This window comes from Arachis hypogaea, chromosome 19 (genome assembly GCF_003086295.3).
Source record: "Arachis hypogaea cultivar Tifrunner chromosome 19, arahy.Tifrunner.gnm2.J5K5, whole genome shotgun sequence".
Classification (NCBI taxonomy): domain Eukaryota; kingdom Viridiplantae; phylum Streptophyta; class Magnoliopsida; order Fabales; family Fabaceae; genus Arachis; species Arachis hypogaea.
Genome location: NC_092054.1, coordinates 116,972,394 through 116,989,386, shown reverse-complemented (window position 1 = coordinate 116,989,386; position 16,993 = coordinate 116,972,394). Strand labels below are relative to the sequence as shown.

The following is a 16,993-nucleotide window of genomic DNA, read 5'->3' as shown; positions in this document are numbered from 1 at the left end:
TTTTCTCGTCTACTACTTTTTCGGTAACGGGCAGTGGCAGAGCTTAACTAGGGCAATGGGGCCATGGCCCCCCAATTTTTTTAAAAAAAAAATTAATAGTAGTTCTTCAAAAAATAAAGAATAGTTCAGTTGGCTCAAATGCTTTACTATAATTTAGGGTACCTAGGTTTAATTCCTAAAATCATCATGCTTGCTGCTTTGTTTCTCATTATAAAAATACGTTTTGCTTCTCATTCTAAAATTAGGTATTCTTTATTTAATTTAATATTATTTTATATATTACTGTTTATTTAATTTAATTTTTTATATGATAAAAAATATTAGAATATTCAATAAGTATTGATATTATTGTATTGTATAAATTGATAAAAAAAATCAATAAATATTATAAATTTTAATATTTATCCTTCTAATTTTTTTACATATTTTACAGGATATATATTCAAATTTTTATACAAAATAATGATTAAAAATAAAAAAATTGATATATTTTTAAGAGGAAGACTAATATTCAAGAAGGAGAATATATGACTTCTACAACATCACCTATAAATAGTTCTTCTACTTTAATGAATCACGAAAAAAGTGAGATACAACCTTAAAAAATTTAAAGAGTTGCATAAGATGAGTTTAACCTTAAATTTTTATATTAAATCCCCCCCCCAAATTTTGTGCACGCCTTCTGGCGGTGTTGCTACCTCTATTCTTCACTCATATTTTGTCTTCGTCGCCTGGCATAATCTTGCCAAGTTGATCAACCACTTCCACCTGAATCTTTCATTGGTATCCTGTAAACTGTAATTAATCTAATTAATCAAAACAAACATATAAACATAGTTTTACACTTTTATTTAATGATGAAAAATAAATTATATTACGTTTTACGTTATATTTTGATTAAGTAAGAAGGATGCATGAGAAGATGGATGAGAAACCAAGGAAGTTTTTCTATTATGCAGTAATAATAATGTGGGTTAAGTATTTTTTTGTCCCTAAGGTTTAGGGTGAAAATCAAATTCGTCCCCGGCCTTTTTTTGTTATTAAAATCATTCTCAACGTTACAAAACATTATAAAATCGTTCTTTTCTATTTCAATTTTATTGTTTTGACCAAATTACCCTTAACAATTAATAAAAATAATAAAAACAATAAAAATAATATTAAGAAAATAAAAACAAAAACACCCCACCCCAACGGCCCAACCCCACATCCCACACCCCAGTACCCCACCCTCATCCCCAATCTCAATTTCTGAGTTTCCTCTCCATCCCCTTTCTCCTAATCTCTTCGAATCCAAGAATACCCGTTCTTCTCTCACACGACGATGCTAGCAACAGCGGCGCCGTCGCTCTCCGACACTGCCACCATTGCTTCCACCGCCTGGACCGGTCGATCCACTATTTTTGCTCCCTCCGATTCCTCCCTCTGCACATGCTTCTCTTGCTCTGTTCCCAGCCTACTCTGCGAGCACATAGTTCCAGGCCTGTTCACCATCGAGTACCTTCGCAGACTCGCTTTTGGCACGAAGATTGAAACCCTGAGCCCTAGCCCTCTTCCTTCTAGAGGCCGTGCGCTCCCACATCTCAGCCACCGCGAGGTCTATGGGATCTTCACATGCAACCGCATCCTCTTCAACCACGTGCAAGATCACACGGGTCGTTGGCCGGATCAAGATTGGGATGCAGAGAAAGCTCTTCTTGTCCGTCGAGCTCCATTACCTACAGCTGCGACACGCCAGCACCAGCAGCAGTAGGAGAAATTTTTTTATTTTTGTCACTTCCTTCCTCTTTTCGTTCTTCCTTTTTTATTTTTTTATTTTTGAAGAACATAAAAAATTTTTATTGTTGCTGATTTTGATCTGAAGTTGCAGCTAATGATGTTTGTTGAATTGTTAAATCTAAAGTTTCTGTTGATTTATTTTATGGTTGTTATTGTTGAATTTGCTGAAAATACTAAATTTATTGTTGCTATTGTTGAATTTGAATGTTGCTGTTGTCGAATTTGGTTTTTGTTCAAGGAGAGAAGAAGAATTGGAGACTGGGGATGGGGACTTCGAAGATAGTAGGAGGAACAAGATGGTGAGGGAACAGGAAAGAGAGACTGTGGATGAGAGTGGGATACTAGGTGTGGCCGTGTGGGGGTGTTTTTGTTTTTATTTTTTTAATATTATTTTTATTAATTGTTAAGGGTAATTTGGTCAAAACAATAAAATTGAAATAGAAAATGACGATTTTATAATATTTTGTAACGTTGAGGATGATTTTAATAACAAAAAAAGGTCGGGGACGAATTTGATTTTCACCCCAAACTTTAGGGACGAAAAAAAATACTTATCCCTAATTATGTGAAGTGAGAGAGAATAAGAGAAGAAAGAGATAATTATAGAAGTCATGTGGATTTATGAGATAAGAGTGAACGTGAATGAAGATGAGGTAGTGGGAGTTCTGTAACTCGGAGTAACTAACGTATACTGGAGTAGGGTATTAGGAAGGAAAAAAGTGGAAAAAAGTTTTGGACACCAAAGCAGGTTTTGCCATTATATATTGTTATAGATTCGTCGCTTGGCATAATCTTGCCAAGTCGGTCGACTACTTCCATGTGAATCTTCCATTGGTATCCTGTCAACGGTAATTACTCTAATTAATCAAAACAAACATATAAACATAGTTTTACACTTTTATTTAATGATGAAAAATAAATTATATTATGTTTTATGTTATATTTAGATGAAATAGGAATGATGCATGAGAAGATGGATGAGAAACGAAAAAAATTTTTCTATTATGCAGTAATAATAATGTGAAGTGAGAGAATAAGAGAAGAAAGATATAATTATAGAAGTTATGTGGATTTATGAAATAAGAGTGAACACAAATGAAGATGAGGTAGTGGAAGTTCTGTTAGGAAGGATAAAAGTGAAAAAAAGTTTTAGACACTAAAACAGGATTTATCATTATATATTAGAGGCCTGCTACACATACAAGTCTTTTTGGCTTACAAGTCTTACAAGTTGGCACAAGCCCAACAAAACACACGCATTACACTCCCACATTGAAGAGTAAATAAACGCACGTTATTCAACCACTTCATGTTTCCAAAGCGCGCTACTCATCATGCATTATGAACGATTCTTCTTCTTCTTTCTCCATGAAATGAGTTTCTTGCCAAATTTGAAGATAATGGAACTTCAGAAATACACCCAAACGATTACAGAAATACACCCAAACGGTTACAGGAATTCACCCAAACGATTATAGAAATACACCCAAAGGATTACAGAAATACACCCAAAGGATTACAAAACTACACGCAAAAGATTTAAGAAATACACCCAAAATTCATTGAAGTACACCTTATGCATAATTCAGAACTCTTTCTCTTTCTCCTCCTCATCTTCTGCTGCTTCTTCTTCTTCAAAAACGATTTCAGAGCTTGATGTTAAAAAACAATGGAAATCGAGAATAACGAAGAAAGAAAACAAAGAGAAAAGCACGTAATGAAGAAGGAGAAAGAGAAGGCAAGAAACGAAAGAAAAGAAGAAGAAGAAGAGGAAGAGGAAGAAGAACGTGCAGCAAGAAAAAGAAGAAGGTACGGTGAAAACCTGCAGTAACGATTCGAAGCGTGTTAATATAAATGACTTGTAAAGACTTGTATAAAAAAACGCTTGTATATGGAGAATTATTCTATATATTATTATAGATATACATCCAACCATACTAATGGACCATAAATTTTTTATCGTCTTCCTTCCTCCTAATTCATTGCTAACATGATCATCAACGTCGTATGTTGATCTCTCTCGACATTCTTCCTTCAATGAAAAAACTTTTCACTATCTCTGAGAATTCTGCACCTATTATTTTCCATATCTTTTTTATAAACCTAAGATTGTATCCATCAAGCTCTGGCATTTTTGTAGATTCACACAACTAAATTGTTTCTTTTATCTCCTTATCCGTTGAAATTGTCTCAATCTTTACTGCTTATTCTTTTGTAATCTTCAGCACCATTCCATCTTGAAAACTAATGTTTTTTCTTTTTTCTTTTTTTTTTTTTTATTTTTTTATTTTGAAATCGAAAGTGAACTAATTTTGTTTATTTATTTATTTATTGATTTATTTATTTTGTTCAGATTCCATAACTTTATTTTAATAAGCAACGGGCAGAAGCAAAAGAAACTTAGGTAGCTACATAAAAATAAGCATACAGCCAAGCCCAGATTGGCTTGTAGTTGGACGAAGCCCTTATTTTGAGTACCCCAATACTACAGAAACTGAAAAAAAAAAAAAGAACCTTGATTCTTCCCACCGAACCAAAAAAAGAAAAATCAAAAGAAAGAAAGAAGAAAGAAGAACCTAGATTGACTCACCAAAACAAAGAAAGATGGGTCAAAATTGAATTGTCTCGCTCACTAGTATAGACACAAGAGTGACAGGGAATTTAACTTTGTTCCTCCACTTATCTTGCTTCTTCTATGAGCTTCTTTTTCATTTGTTATAATAAGTTGCCATAAATAATGCAACGTTGAGACAAAATTTCAGTTTCAACACGATTCTACAATAAATGCTTAGATTGCTTACCAAAAATATTCTTGACTGTTCGTACCAACCGTCATAGAAATTTCAACATTTTTCATTTCAAATTTTATTTATTGGAACATTTATTTCAAAATATTTAGAGCAACTCCAATGCTAAGAAATAGAGTTCCTCTTCTGACATATGAGGACTCAATTATCATTGAAATGAAGAGGAAAAGATGGCTCTTTACGGGGATCAAGGTTGAGAGTCCCTCTAAACAGGGACTTGCAACAACCAATAAAATCATGTCATGTAGTAAGTTAATAAAAAAATAAAAAATATATTAAATATATATTAAATACTTATATATCTATTTAATTAATTATTTATATTAATTATTTAATAATTAGTTATATTAAATTATAATTAATATAAATAATTATGTTAAATCAATATCAAATATTATTTATATTGTTATATTAAATCATAATTAATTAAATTTATTTTATATAAAAAATAAATTTAATTTTTATATATTATAAAATAATTTTTAGTTGGATTATTTATTTTTATTTATAAAATTTAAAATACTAATTAAATTTAAGTTATTTATTTTAATATTTTATAATATTAAATTACTTTAAATTTATAAATTTAAATAATATTATTATAAAAAATAATAATTATATTAATTTTAATTACTTAATTAATTAATTAGGTGGGATTATAATAGGGATTAAAGTTAGTTCTTTTTAATGGAAATGAGAGAAATCTTTTGAATTTTTATTTATTGATTATGATATAAAATCTAATGTGAAATTATTTTTTATGACAAGTGGACCATAAATAGAGACTGAAATTAGTTCCCACTGGAAATAGTTTTATACGGTATCATATATGGTAAAACAACAAACCTACTTTTAATTATTTTTGCATTCGGCCATGGGTAAAACGAGAAACCCAATCTGAGTCTTGAAATTTGAGTCTTGAATTGATTTTTTCTAGGCAGCCCATTTACTTCATTGACTCATGATAATGGCCATTTGTCCATCGCAAGCTTCTTGTAATTAATGCTTGAGTTCTATTATGCCCAACCAGAGATTTCCACGAAATTTTTTATTTATTGAACTTATTTTCAAGCACGATAAACGGATAAAGCATTGTGGAAAATATTCTTAGATTTTATTATAACGATTTCAATTTAAATAATATATTGATTCAAATTAATCTATTATTCATTGCAATTTCTATATTCCTTTTTGTTTTTAAAATGCGTATATTCCTTGTGCATAATGGTTGATTATAGTATTTGTCAAAGTTAAAGTAGGGTTACTAAATTATCATGAGTTGTATATAAATCCTTGCAACTTTTTTTTTTTTTTGGAGGAGGGGAGAAGAGTGAAAAAGTATTACTAGAAATGGCAATGGAGTTATATGGGACGAAGGTTCTCTTTTATTTTTTATTTTCTTTTAGTAAATATTTTGTTTGTTTTTTTTTTTTTGTCATGGATTCTCATATCCACGAATATGATAGATATTCAGTTTTAAATTAAAAAAAAAAACTAACACAATTATAATAAAATTCAATACAATTCAATGAATTCAATCTAAACACAAATTTAACATAATTAATCTACACACAATTTTTAACATACAAATTAAAACAAACTAAAATAAAAAAATACTTCCAATAAAATAATATAACAATTTTTAGTGGTCGATCATAATTCGGTGATAGTACTCCAATCTTATAATGAGTAATTAGTTATTATAAATTTAAATATTATATATATCGTTAATTTGTTTCTTAATAAAACATATAAAAAAAGAAGATAAAAGTCACTAAACATACACTTATATATAAGATTGGCAATACTAACTCTATTTGCAGATATCCAATCCAATCAACCGATTCGGATAGAGTTGATAACTCGATTCACAGCGGGACGAGTTGAGAGCGAAGTGGGTTGAACTATGAGTAGGGTCGGGTACGGATTTAGGCCTAAATCAACTCGTACCCATGATATATTATAATTTATAATTAAACATTATTACACATATATATGTAATGAAGTTGATGAAATTAAATTCACATTCTCTTTTTATTTAGTTTAAAAAAATATTTATTATAATTTTGTTGCTTTTTAATTTTAATATGGACTTAATTTTGTATTTTCTATTTTATTAGTATGTTTATAAACTACGAAATGATTAAACTTTATGTTTGATTGAAAAATTGATTTGTGTAAAATTTTAGAGTGCGAATGGAGTTAGAGTTGAGAGATTATTAGCCCACAAATAGAATAGAATTGAGTAAATGTTAAATCATATTCTATTTTACTCATTTTTCAATCCTATTTATATAAAAATATTTATTTATTTTTTTTTTGGGTATATTTTGCAAATCCCCGTGAAAACGGGTACCACCTCCGTTTTTATTTATTTTCGAATGGGTTCGGTCCTTGTGAAAATTTTGTGAATTCCTGTTAGTTCCGTCGTCATGATTAATTCCTAAGGATAGATTTTTGCCATTTTTATGCATTACTCATTATTGTTTTTTATTTATATATTTATTTATTGAGCACCGCTAGGGAGACAATGAGATATGTATACAATGTATACAATGAGCTGTTTATTAGGCCCAATTAATATTAATAGAAAGAATTAATCAATTAATAACCCTAATCATATTTTAGCTGTTTATTTTAACATACCACCTAATTTCTTATATTCACAGTTTTTCCCCAAATCAATCAACCCCTTTGTTTTGCCGTTTTCCCTCCCCCCACACCCAAACCCTTGCTATTTTTGAACATTGCAGTAACGTGACAAAACCCAAACCCTCTCGATCCTTGATCACACACAATCCCTGTTGCAACAAAGGAAGGTCACCCATCAACTCATCAATCCTCACAATTGGTATCAATAACGGCGCCGTCTAAGTCCTGATCATCCTGCCGTCTCTTCAACGGAGCAGCTGGGCGCGACGCCGGCCATCGGGAACGCCCTCAAGGAGCCGTCATCCACGAAATGTGCAGCAGCCGACTTCTTCTCGCGTGGGCACTTTCATCTCCTACTATCGGAAGAAACCCCCACCTGCTCGTCAACGTATAGATCACCGGAACCTCAAAGAACATGTGTATGAAACGTGACGTATTCTAGCTGATCATTGTTAAAAATGGGTTGATATTTGTTGGATGGTTACTTTAACAGTATGTTGGATGGTCACTTTAATAGTATTTTGGATGTTCACTTTAAGTTTGCAAGTAGCAATTTATAAACATCTAACTCTTATATAAATAAGCATCCATGGTGAACAATTCATCGAACCATTCTCACCTTATTAGGCTGCTGACCGTCAGCAACAAAATGTTCGGGAGCTTCTTCCGGTGGTTTCAATGGAACCATTCTCACCTTATGATGCGGTGTCGCTAGAAGGAGCCACACGCTAGGAGAAGGGCGTTCACCAATGAGGACCTCAACGTCTCCGGGAGCGACTTCCGGTGAACACGAGCCAGTGAGAAAAAGAGATAGTAACGTCGGTGAGAGGGGTTGCGTTGTTGGTTGTGTCGGCGACGCCGTTCATAGAGAATAGGTCATGGTTTGTGTTTTGGTTTTACTGAATCCTAATTTTTTGAACCATTCAAACTAACAAATCTTCATAATTAATGATTATAATTCAGTATTAATTTCAATTAAACTCCTGGTATCCAAAATTTAATTTTAATTTCAATTAAACCCCATTGTATACATTGTATAATAATAGCATTGGTTACTCATACTTTTCCTTATTTAAAATATTGCTGATGCTTCATTGGCTCTATTGATAACCGAAAGGCCACATCAAGATTTATCATTGTTTCTAGTTATTTAAAGCCTTGATTATCGTCCAAGTGAAGATACTAGATTATAACGCATTCATATGGTGGAAACCCTTAGAAAGGATTTGACTTAAAAAAATGAAAGAAGGAAACATGCAACGTATTAGGCACAACATGGCTACATATATGTGCTAGTTTTTAATTAGTGGTGTCGTAAGCTTTTTCTCCATTTTTGCTTTTTATCTCTTAATCTTTTAATCTTCAATAATTTCGTCTCTATCTCTTTATTATGTAGGGACATTCTCCCCTTGTCTTTTTCTAGGAAGCATATTTGAGATAGATGATTTTTTTTTCTCCCTACCGTACCGATTATTTATGTTATTATTTCCTTATAGTATTTGTGGCAGATGGAAATTCAAACCAAAATAAAATAAAAATAATTTGATTAGTACTATATTAAAATGCTAAAATATATGTAAGTGTTGTTGGACAAAAAATTTAATCTTAAAAGACAAATATATATATTGATAGATGAGAGGTAGTATAGATAAATTACGGAAAATTTAATGATTTCTTTATTTATTAATTATACGTATGTCAAATTTGAGTTAAATCTCAAATAGTTTTTAAAATTTACCAAATATATCAATTTCGTTCTTGATTTATCAATTATATTTTTTATGTCTTTGAAACTAAAAAGAATATACTTAGTTGGTCTCTTATTTTATTTTTAGCCAATTTTATTGTTGCTGATAATAATATATCAGTGACATATCACGCTAAAGTGAGTAACGATTAAAATTTTTTTTGATTTAATTTAGTCTTTTATTCCTCTTTTTAACCCTAATTACAATAACATTTCATCATTTTCTTCTTTTTCTTTTATTTGTTCACCATCATTATTTTTCTTCTTCTTTGCTATAATTAATAAGTCAAAAACGAAATTAGTAAATCAAAGACAAAATTAATGCATTTCATAATTAAACTTCAGAAATTATTTTAAGATTTAACTCTACAGTCACATCTCTCCACTACAGTTAGCGTTCGATCTTTTTCTTTTCTGTTGATTTTGGTTTTGGTGTCAGCACCACCGCAGAAAGCTGATTTTGTGTCAACCCATGATACGAGCATATTATAATTTGTACATCATATCGAAGCATTTGGAATGCTTCACGCACCGAAATGATAAATTATTTGACCTGGCTAGCTAGATTTTTTTGTGCCATCTGCTATAGATATTATTGCTTGTTGATTTGTTGTCATGAGAGCCTGAAAATATCTATCTCGATTATAATAAACACGCATCCAATTTCTGGAATAATAATCCACTCTCAGTAATTCATCAAATTCATTAGTGTATGCATGTGTCTTTGTATTTTATTTCACTTTCGCTTGTGATGTGAACTTTTCTGTGTATATAACTACCAAAATATTTGAAAAACGATAAAGCAATCCAAATCAATTTAAAATTATTTTATTTTATATTTATTAATTATTTTTAAAATAATATATAAAATTATAAATATTAAATTAAATAAAATAATTTTAAATTATTATTGTGTCTTTAGTATTATTGATATGAATATTGCATGTTCATGTACACACGCGTAGAATGTTGTAATTCAGAGTAATATAATGATGTGATTTGATTTTTTTTTTGTCATTATTATTAGTAGTTCATGTATTTTACTAATATAGATAGATGCATACCAAAATATGATGAATTTGCAGAAATACTAGGAGCCTATAAGTTTAGTAAATAATTTTTTGGAGAATTAGTATACTACTCCAAGATTTAACGAAGTTAGCTTACTTAATTTTCAAAAGTATTAAAATTATTATTGTTTTGGCTAACAAGTGTTGTAATAAGGGTTTTAGTTAAAATTATTACAAGTGAATTTTTTATTTTTAAATAAATATTCAATTTAATTTTTGTTTAATTTTCACAAAAGATCTATGCGGCTTCTAATAAAATATAATTAATTAACAACGCAATCTCTAACTGTTCATTTTTTGAGATATGTCAATTCTTTGTTACCATACAACATGTATATTTATATACGAGGAATGCTAGGTGCCAGTAATTTTGGTATTTTATAACTATCAATTGGTCATTAATAATGTTTTTAATAGTGTGAGATTATATCTAATGGTGAGAAATCACTCACTTTTATTTTGATGGTTAAGTGCTCGCCAGAAAACACAAAAGTTGTTGGCCCTTAGACTTTTCCTTTATATATATATCATAAAGAAAAGTCTAGGGGGATAGCAACTTTGTTAAATTCTGGCCAACATGTAACCAGTAAAAAAAAGTGAACCATTGAATGAAATCTTACACCAATTTCACACCATTAAAACTATTTTAATGATTATTTGATGACTACAAATTAAATAACAAAAATTACTGACCCCTAACATCCCTCTTATCATAATGTATTAATATGAAGCTGCATATTCAACAAACTAACCGTGAATGAGAGAGGCAACGAATTAAAAGATGAATAATATTAGAAAAATAATAATTTAAAATTATTTTATTTATTTTAATATTTATAATTTTATGTATATAATATTTAAAATTATATACTTATTATATTTAATATTATGTATTTATTTTAGAAATAATTAATAAATATAAAATAAAATAATTTTAAGTTGATTTAAAATAATTTTTTCAACTATTTTCGTTAGAAGATAAGGTTAAACGAGCTTTCTCCCGTCCCCAATGCATATCCCTAGAATTTGTAATTTCGTGACTGAGCTTCTTGTAATCTTGTCACATATCCAATGGAGAGAACCAGAGAGATCACGATCGAACTACCTTTGTTTTATTTTATGTTTTGACGGGAACCTTTATTATTATTATTTTATTATTATTAAAAGAAATTAATCGATTATTTAAAAATTATCACGCTTGCATTGTAGCCGTTGAATTTAGAAGACATGTACCTATGTAGGACCTTCCCATCACTTTCTAGGTCCCAATAATGCTCCTATGCTGAACCCATTATGCATCTCTCTCTTCTTTGGAATAATATATACATATATTTTTAATACTCTACGAGAATATGAATTAAAGTAGCATATACATTCATGCCTGAGTTTTCCTGTAATACGGAATAAGACTCATCAGTGTCATGCATTAGACAAAGAAACTTTCCCAAGTCACCATAGATAACTAAGTTGAGCAAAGTATATATTTAACGAAACTCTTCCAAAAATATTTATAAATTTGTTCCATCTTACTGTATGTCTTATATTTACTTATTATAATAAAATTTTATATACTTTTTTAGCAATAATTGCACACACTATTACTTTCTTAATAACACTCCATGCTTGAGGAAAATTCAACATCCCAAAAATAGAGACATCCTTTGCCGAGATCACGTTAATGGAACCCTTATCAAAAATTCTTTCAAGAGAGATGAATCAAGATTGGTACGTCCCCTTTCTTCATGATTACCAGCCAATGAAAAGGGATACAATCAGCCTCCCATACAATTCTTATTATTGTTAGATCCGACCCATAATATAACTCGTTTACGAACAAATAATAACGGTTTACAATGTAATCTTTATATGAACACATCTTTATGGTAGCGTTTGAAAGAGAGACAAAGATAAAAAGATTAAGATTGAATCTGAGAGACAAAAATTAAAATAAGTTTTAGTATTGTATTTAGTGTAAAATAGAAGATAGAAATTGAAATAAGAATGAAGTCTTAATTTAATTTGCACAAAGAATAAAATTAGAATTAATTAATTAAAATAAGAATATTTTAAATACAAAATATTATTAAAATTTCAGTTTCTATTTTAAAAAATTTTATTCTTCTCTATTCTATTTTTTAAAAATACTAAAATATTAAAATTTTAAAGATAAAAACTAAAATTTTAATATTAATTTCTAAATTAATAAATATAATACTAAGTCTCAGTTTCATAATATCTGTTCTAATACCTCAAAATAAACATATGTAATCCTCGTCGCGGACAGCTGCTGCCCGGGGTGAAGGGCTGTACGTCTTCGGGTAAAGAATGTCTCTGCTGTCTGGTATGTTACTTTAACTTAAGCTTCAAGTATTCTTAAGAAATTTTTGTTCACAATGAATAAATATAGGATAGTAGGATGTGACAAATTTGTAAGTATTTTGAAAATTTTCATTCAATAAAATTTTCATAGAGTTCCATTGAATACTTTGTCAACTAAGTAGTGAAATGTTCCCAACCACACATTAATATTGGTGAATAATGACTCTAATTATTAACTATTTTTATTCTCTCCTTCAATCATGTCTTATTGTATTATATATACTATACAACTTGATGTCTTGTATATATCATGGATGGGTAGGAATGAATACGGAGTAGTCCTTCTGCTATTTGCCTTTATTATTTGTCTTTCGTCATGGAAGATTTAAAAAGCGTTATTTGTAACATAAAATTAATCATTATATATTTGTATATAAATATATTTATTATTTAATTTATTTTTAATATATATTTTATATTAATAATTAATTTTAGTGATTGATTTTTTAATGTAGACATAATATAGTTGAAAAGATTATATCTATGGGAGTTGATATTCCTTCTAATAAATTGTATTCATTCATATTTAGATCTTGAACAAATTCTTAAATGTTCACAAAATTGTTATAAATATTCATATGACGTCCAATTTCTTTCCTTTTTTTCGAAAACTACTCAAAAGGGTATTCATGACTCATGAGTAGTAAATTTATGTTCGAGCATTTTTCATATGTACAACAAAAGGTCATTAGGGGTTTGGACGAATTTTTTTAAAAGAAATATTTATTCTGTTATAATCACTTATTTATTCTTGTTCTGATGTCGGTAATATTTTTTCGATGTGTAGTTTAATTGTTTGCCATCTAAACCCTTTTCCATAGAGCACATGGCTGGAGTTGAAATGGTAACTCAGAAGTTCTTCAGTGATTATAGTTGGAATCGAATCAAGGATAGGTGAAGAAGTACCTACAAAAGATGTATATAAGAATTCTGAATATAAAATGTTAGAATTGAGAACATAAAAATATAAGATATGATATTAATTTGTAAAAAGTTCATAAATTTTCTTTAATGAGAGATAGAAAGTGCTTTATATAGACATTAAGTTGGTGAAAAATATTGATGTTACAACCATTTGGTCATTAAATCAGCAATAATAACTAATAAAATCGTTGATTACAAACTAAAAATGAATTATAATTAAGGCAGAATTATAACCAATAATGAACAATTAAGTCGAATTATAATTCTTATCGAGTAATTATCAATTCTCATTTGGGAGGGAATCATTTTGCTATTTGAGAATTTGGTGATCAGTGTTTCATAGGTCGTTATTTTGAGAGTCTGAAGATGGCAAGGGATGACTCCTACTTTCCTTGTCATACACCGAAAATGTCCCTCCATTCGTGAAACCTTCGACACACGATTTTGATGGTGTTCACCGCGCCACTCGTCGCCTTGGCCCCCCTAAAAACAAATAAAGAAACAAACCAACAAACTAGTATAATTCCCCACGCATGTGTAAAAGAAGGCAAATAATATGCCAGAAGATACACAGGCAAGAGTATATTCATATTTTAGTAGGAACTATAATACTGAACAGAGTACAACTTAAAAAATGGAAAGTACAGAGGAGGATCTAATTAGATATTATCATTCATTATTAGCTAAGAGTCTAACACTCTTAACACAAGAGAAACGTACAAAAATTTTTACCATGGACTCCAACACAAAGACATTAGACACCATTGATTCTCATGTACATACCAAAACACAAGTAACATACCTATAAGCTATAGTTACCTATATTTTCCACCTAGCTAGCACAAAGAGTCATTTTTTCAGCGTATCACAGCACAATCGCACTCATGAATTCATCAGCTTCAGCCTGCGCTTAGCTTGAGTTTTCGTTCTCCATCAACCGGGTCTGCAATTCTGTCGTTAATTAATTAATCAACTAATTGACTAATTAATCAGTCCTTCATACTCACATCACCCGATGAGAACAACTCACGGTCCATATCCGAAAATTGCAGCAACTTGAGCATAAGAACCATGATATCTTAATTCCAGTAGAAACTTTCACCAATCATTCACTAATCACTATGGTGACTGTGGTAGCAGTGGCGATTCACTATGCCAAGAAAGCACAACATCTTGCAACCCATCTTTCAAGTCCCTCCAATGAAGCTCCTCAAACTCGAAACCACCTTCAACCACCCTCACATCCACCATCAGCAACTCACCCTCTACAATCTCAAGAACCTCGACCACCAACACCACCTTCCCTTTCCTCAACCCAATCGCTCCGTTCTTTCCGACCTCAACCCTAAACCCTAAAACCCCGCCAATTTCCTTCACCTTCGCCTCTACCACCTCTGCCTTAGCATCTGAAGTAAACCTCTTCTCCCTCCTATTCCCAAAGGACGTTGTTTCAAACAACCCCCTCAAGTCCAAACCCGAAGACAGAGAAATGATATCAAACGCATTCATTCCTTTATTGTTAATCCCTTTGCAAGAACTCTCATAATAAGGATCCGAGCCGAATACACTCTCCTCGGGTTCGGGTTTTAAATATTTCTTGAACCATGAATTCTGGTAGAGAGCTTCTACACTCATGCGAGTTTCCGGGTTCGGGTCGAGTAACCGGTAGATAACGAAACGCGCAGGTTTCGATATCCACTCTGGGAACCGGTAATCTCGCCGGGAAATCTTCCGGCACATCTCCGGAATGTTTGAGTCGTTGAACGGGAGGCTTCCAGCGAGGAGATTGTAAAGGACAAGGCCGCAAGACCAGGCGTCTGCCTTTGAGCCGTCGTATCCGGCGGAGTTTCCACGGCGGCGGAGTATCTCCGGCGCGGTGTAAGCCGGAGTTCCGCATGCGGTTTGTAGGAGGCCGTTGTTGAGCTGTTCCGGAAGTGCGGAGAGGCCGAAATCGGAGACCTTCAGGTTTCCGGCGGCGTCGAGGAGGAGATTCTGCGGCTTAAGGTCTCGGTGTGCAACGCCGTTACGGTGGCAGAACCGGAGCGCAGAGACCAGCTGCTGGAAGTACCGCCTCGCCGCTTGCTCCGGAAGCGGTCCGCGGCGGAGGATCTTGGCGAATAGCTCCCCGCCAGCGGCGAACTCGACGACGAGGTGGATCTTGGTCCTGGTAGCCATGACCTCGTGGATCTTGAGGATGTTAGGGTGGTCGTGGAGGCGGCGCATGGCGGCGATCTCGCGAACGATGCGTGGCTCCATGGCGGCGTCCACCGTCTTGGATTTATCAATGATTTTGACTGCTACGGTGGAGCCATCGGAAAGCGTGAGCGCCTGGTAGACCTTGGCGAAGCTTCCGCGGCCGAGGAGGCGCGTGAGCTGGTACTTGCCGAGGATAGTGGTTGAGCGCGGCGAAGTTTGCGGCGGTGATAGTTGCTGTTGCGACTGCAATGGCGGTTCCATGGTTTCGTGCTTTATTTATTTATTGTTTTAGCGGAATGGCTAAAACGGTAAAACACCCACGGACAGAAATTGGTGTCTATGAGGAATTAGGTTTATATAGACAGAGGGGAATGAATGCTTTGGGTATTGGCTTTGGTTTGTGAAGAGTGTAAGTGAGAAAGTTCAAGTTGCCTTCAACTTGAAATAACAAATTGACGAGTGATTTTTACGGGGTTTATGCCTATTTTTACTCAATTTGTTGCATTTTAAGCTCGTCGATGCCTTTTTTTGAATTATTTTTTATTTTATTAGTGGCATGTATCAAGCAGGTAAGGAATAATTTAATTAAAGGAAGGTAGAATACATGTTTAAAATTTGTCAAGAGAGATATTTTGCTTATTAGAAAATGATTATTGGTTGGCGTTAATAAATGGCGGTTAGCGTAGTTAGCAGCCGTTGAAACTTGGGTGTGGAAGATTGGTTTTGGGTATGGATTGTAACGTGCACCCTATCTGGCCTGTACTCAATCTGATCTCATTCGGTTGGGTAGGGTTATCAATCCGATTTGTAATAGGTAGGGTAGATATAGAAAGCGATATGTTAGTTCTTTAGGATGTATTTTCAGAACATGGAAGGTGAAAATTGTAAGTGTGCTACGTCATAGGATGTTGTGGAATTTTGATTCTCACAAAAGAGTTTGTCGATGATGGACCTCTGACTAATAGTAAGGTGGTGCACGAAATTGTGATGTCAATGTTCACATTACTTTCTTACAACTTCGCACAACTAACCAGCAAGTGCACTGGGTCGTCTAAGTAATACCCTACGTGAGTAAGGGTCGATCCCACGGAGATTGTTGGCTTGAAGCAAGCTATGGTTATCTTGTAACTCTTAGTCAGGATATAATATCACTGATAATTTTTAGTTTGAATTGTAAAAAGTAAAAGGGCCAGAACACAAATTATACTTGTATACAGTAATGGAGAATATGTTGGAGTTTTGGAGATGCTTTGTCTTCTGAATCTCTGCTTTCCTCTGTCTTCTTGTTCACGCACGCACGTCCTCCTATGACAAGCTGTGTGTTGGTGGATCACCATTGTCAATGGCTACCATCCATCCTTCTAGTGAAAAGGGTCCAGGTGCGCTGTCACCGCACGGCTAATCATCTGCAGGTTCTCAATCGTACCGGAATAGGATTT

At 32.4% G+C, this 16,993-nt stretch overlaps 1 protein-coding gene across 1 annotated transcript; it reads right to left on the bottom strand.

Annotated features, from left to right (window-relative positions):
* Positions 1–14,010: 14,010 nt before the first annotated feature.
* On the bottom strand, positions 14,011–16,214 carry LOC112776444 (CBL-interacting serine/threonine-protein kinase 4). Its single transcript, XM_025820610.3, has one exon. It carries the CDS (start codon positions 15,813–15,815, stop codon positions 14,478–14,480), a length of 1,338 nt encoding a protein of 445 aa, XP_025676395.1. The 5' UTR covers positions 15,816–16,214; the 3' UTR covers positions 14,011–14,477.
* Between the last annotated feature and the right edge of the window lie 779 nt (positions 16,215–16,993).

Excerpts from the sequence above, each read along its gene's own strand:
- LOC112776444 (XM_025820610.3), bottom strand. The coding sequence starts at position 15,815 with ATGGAACCGCCATTGCAGTCGCAACAGCAACTATCACCGCCGCAAACT.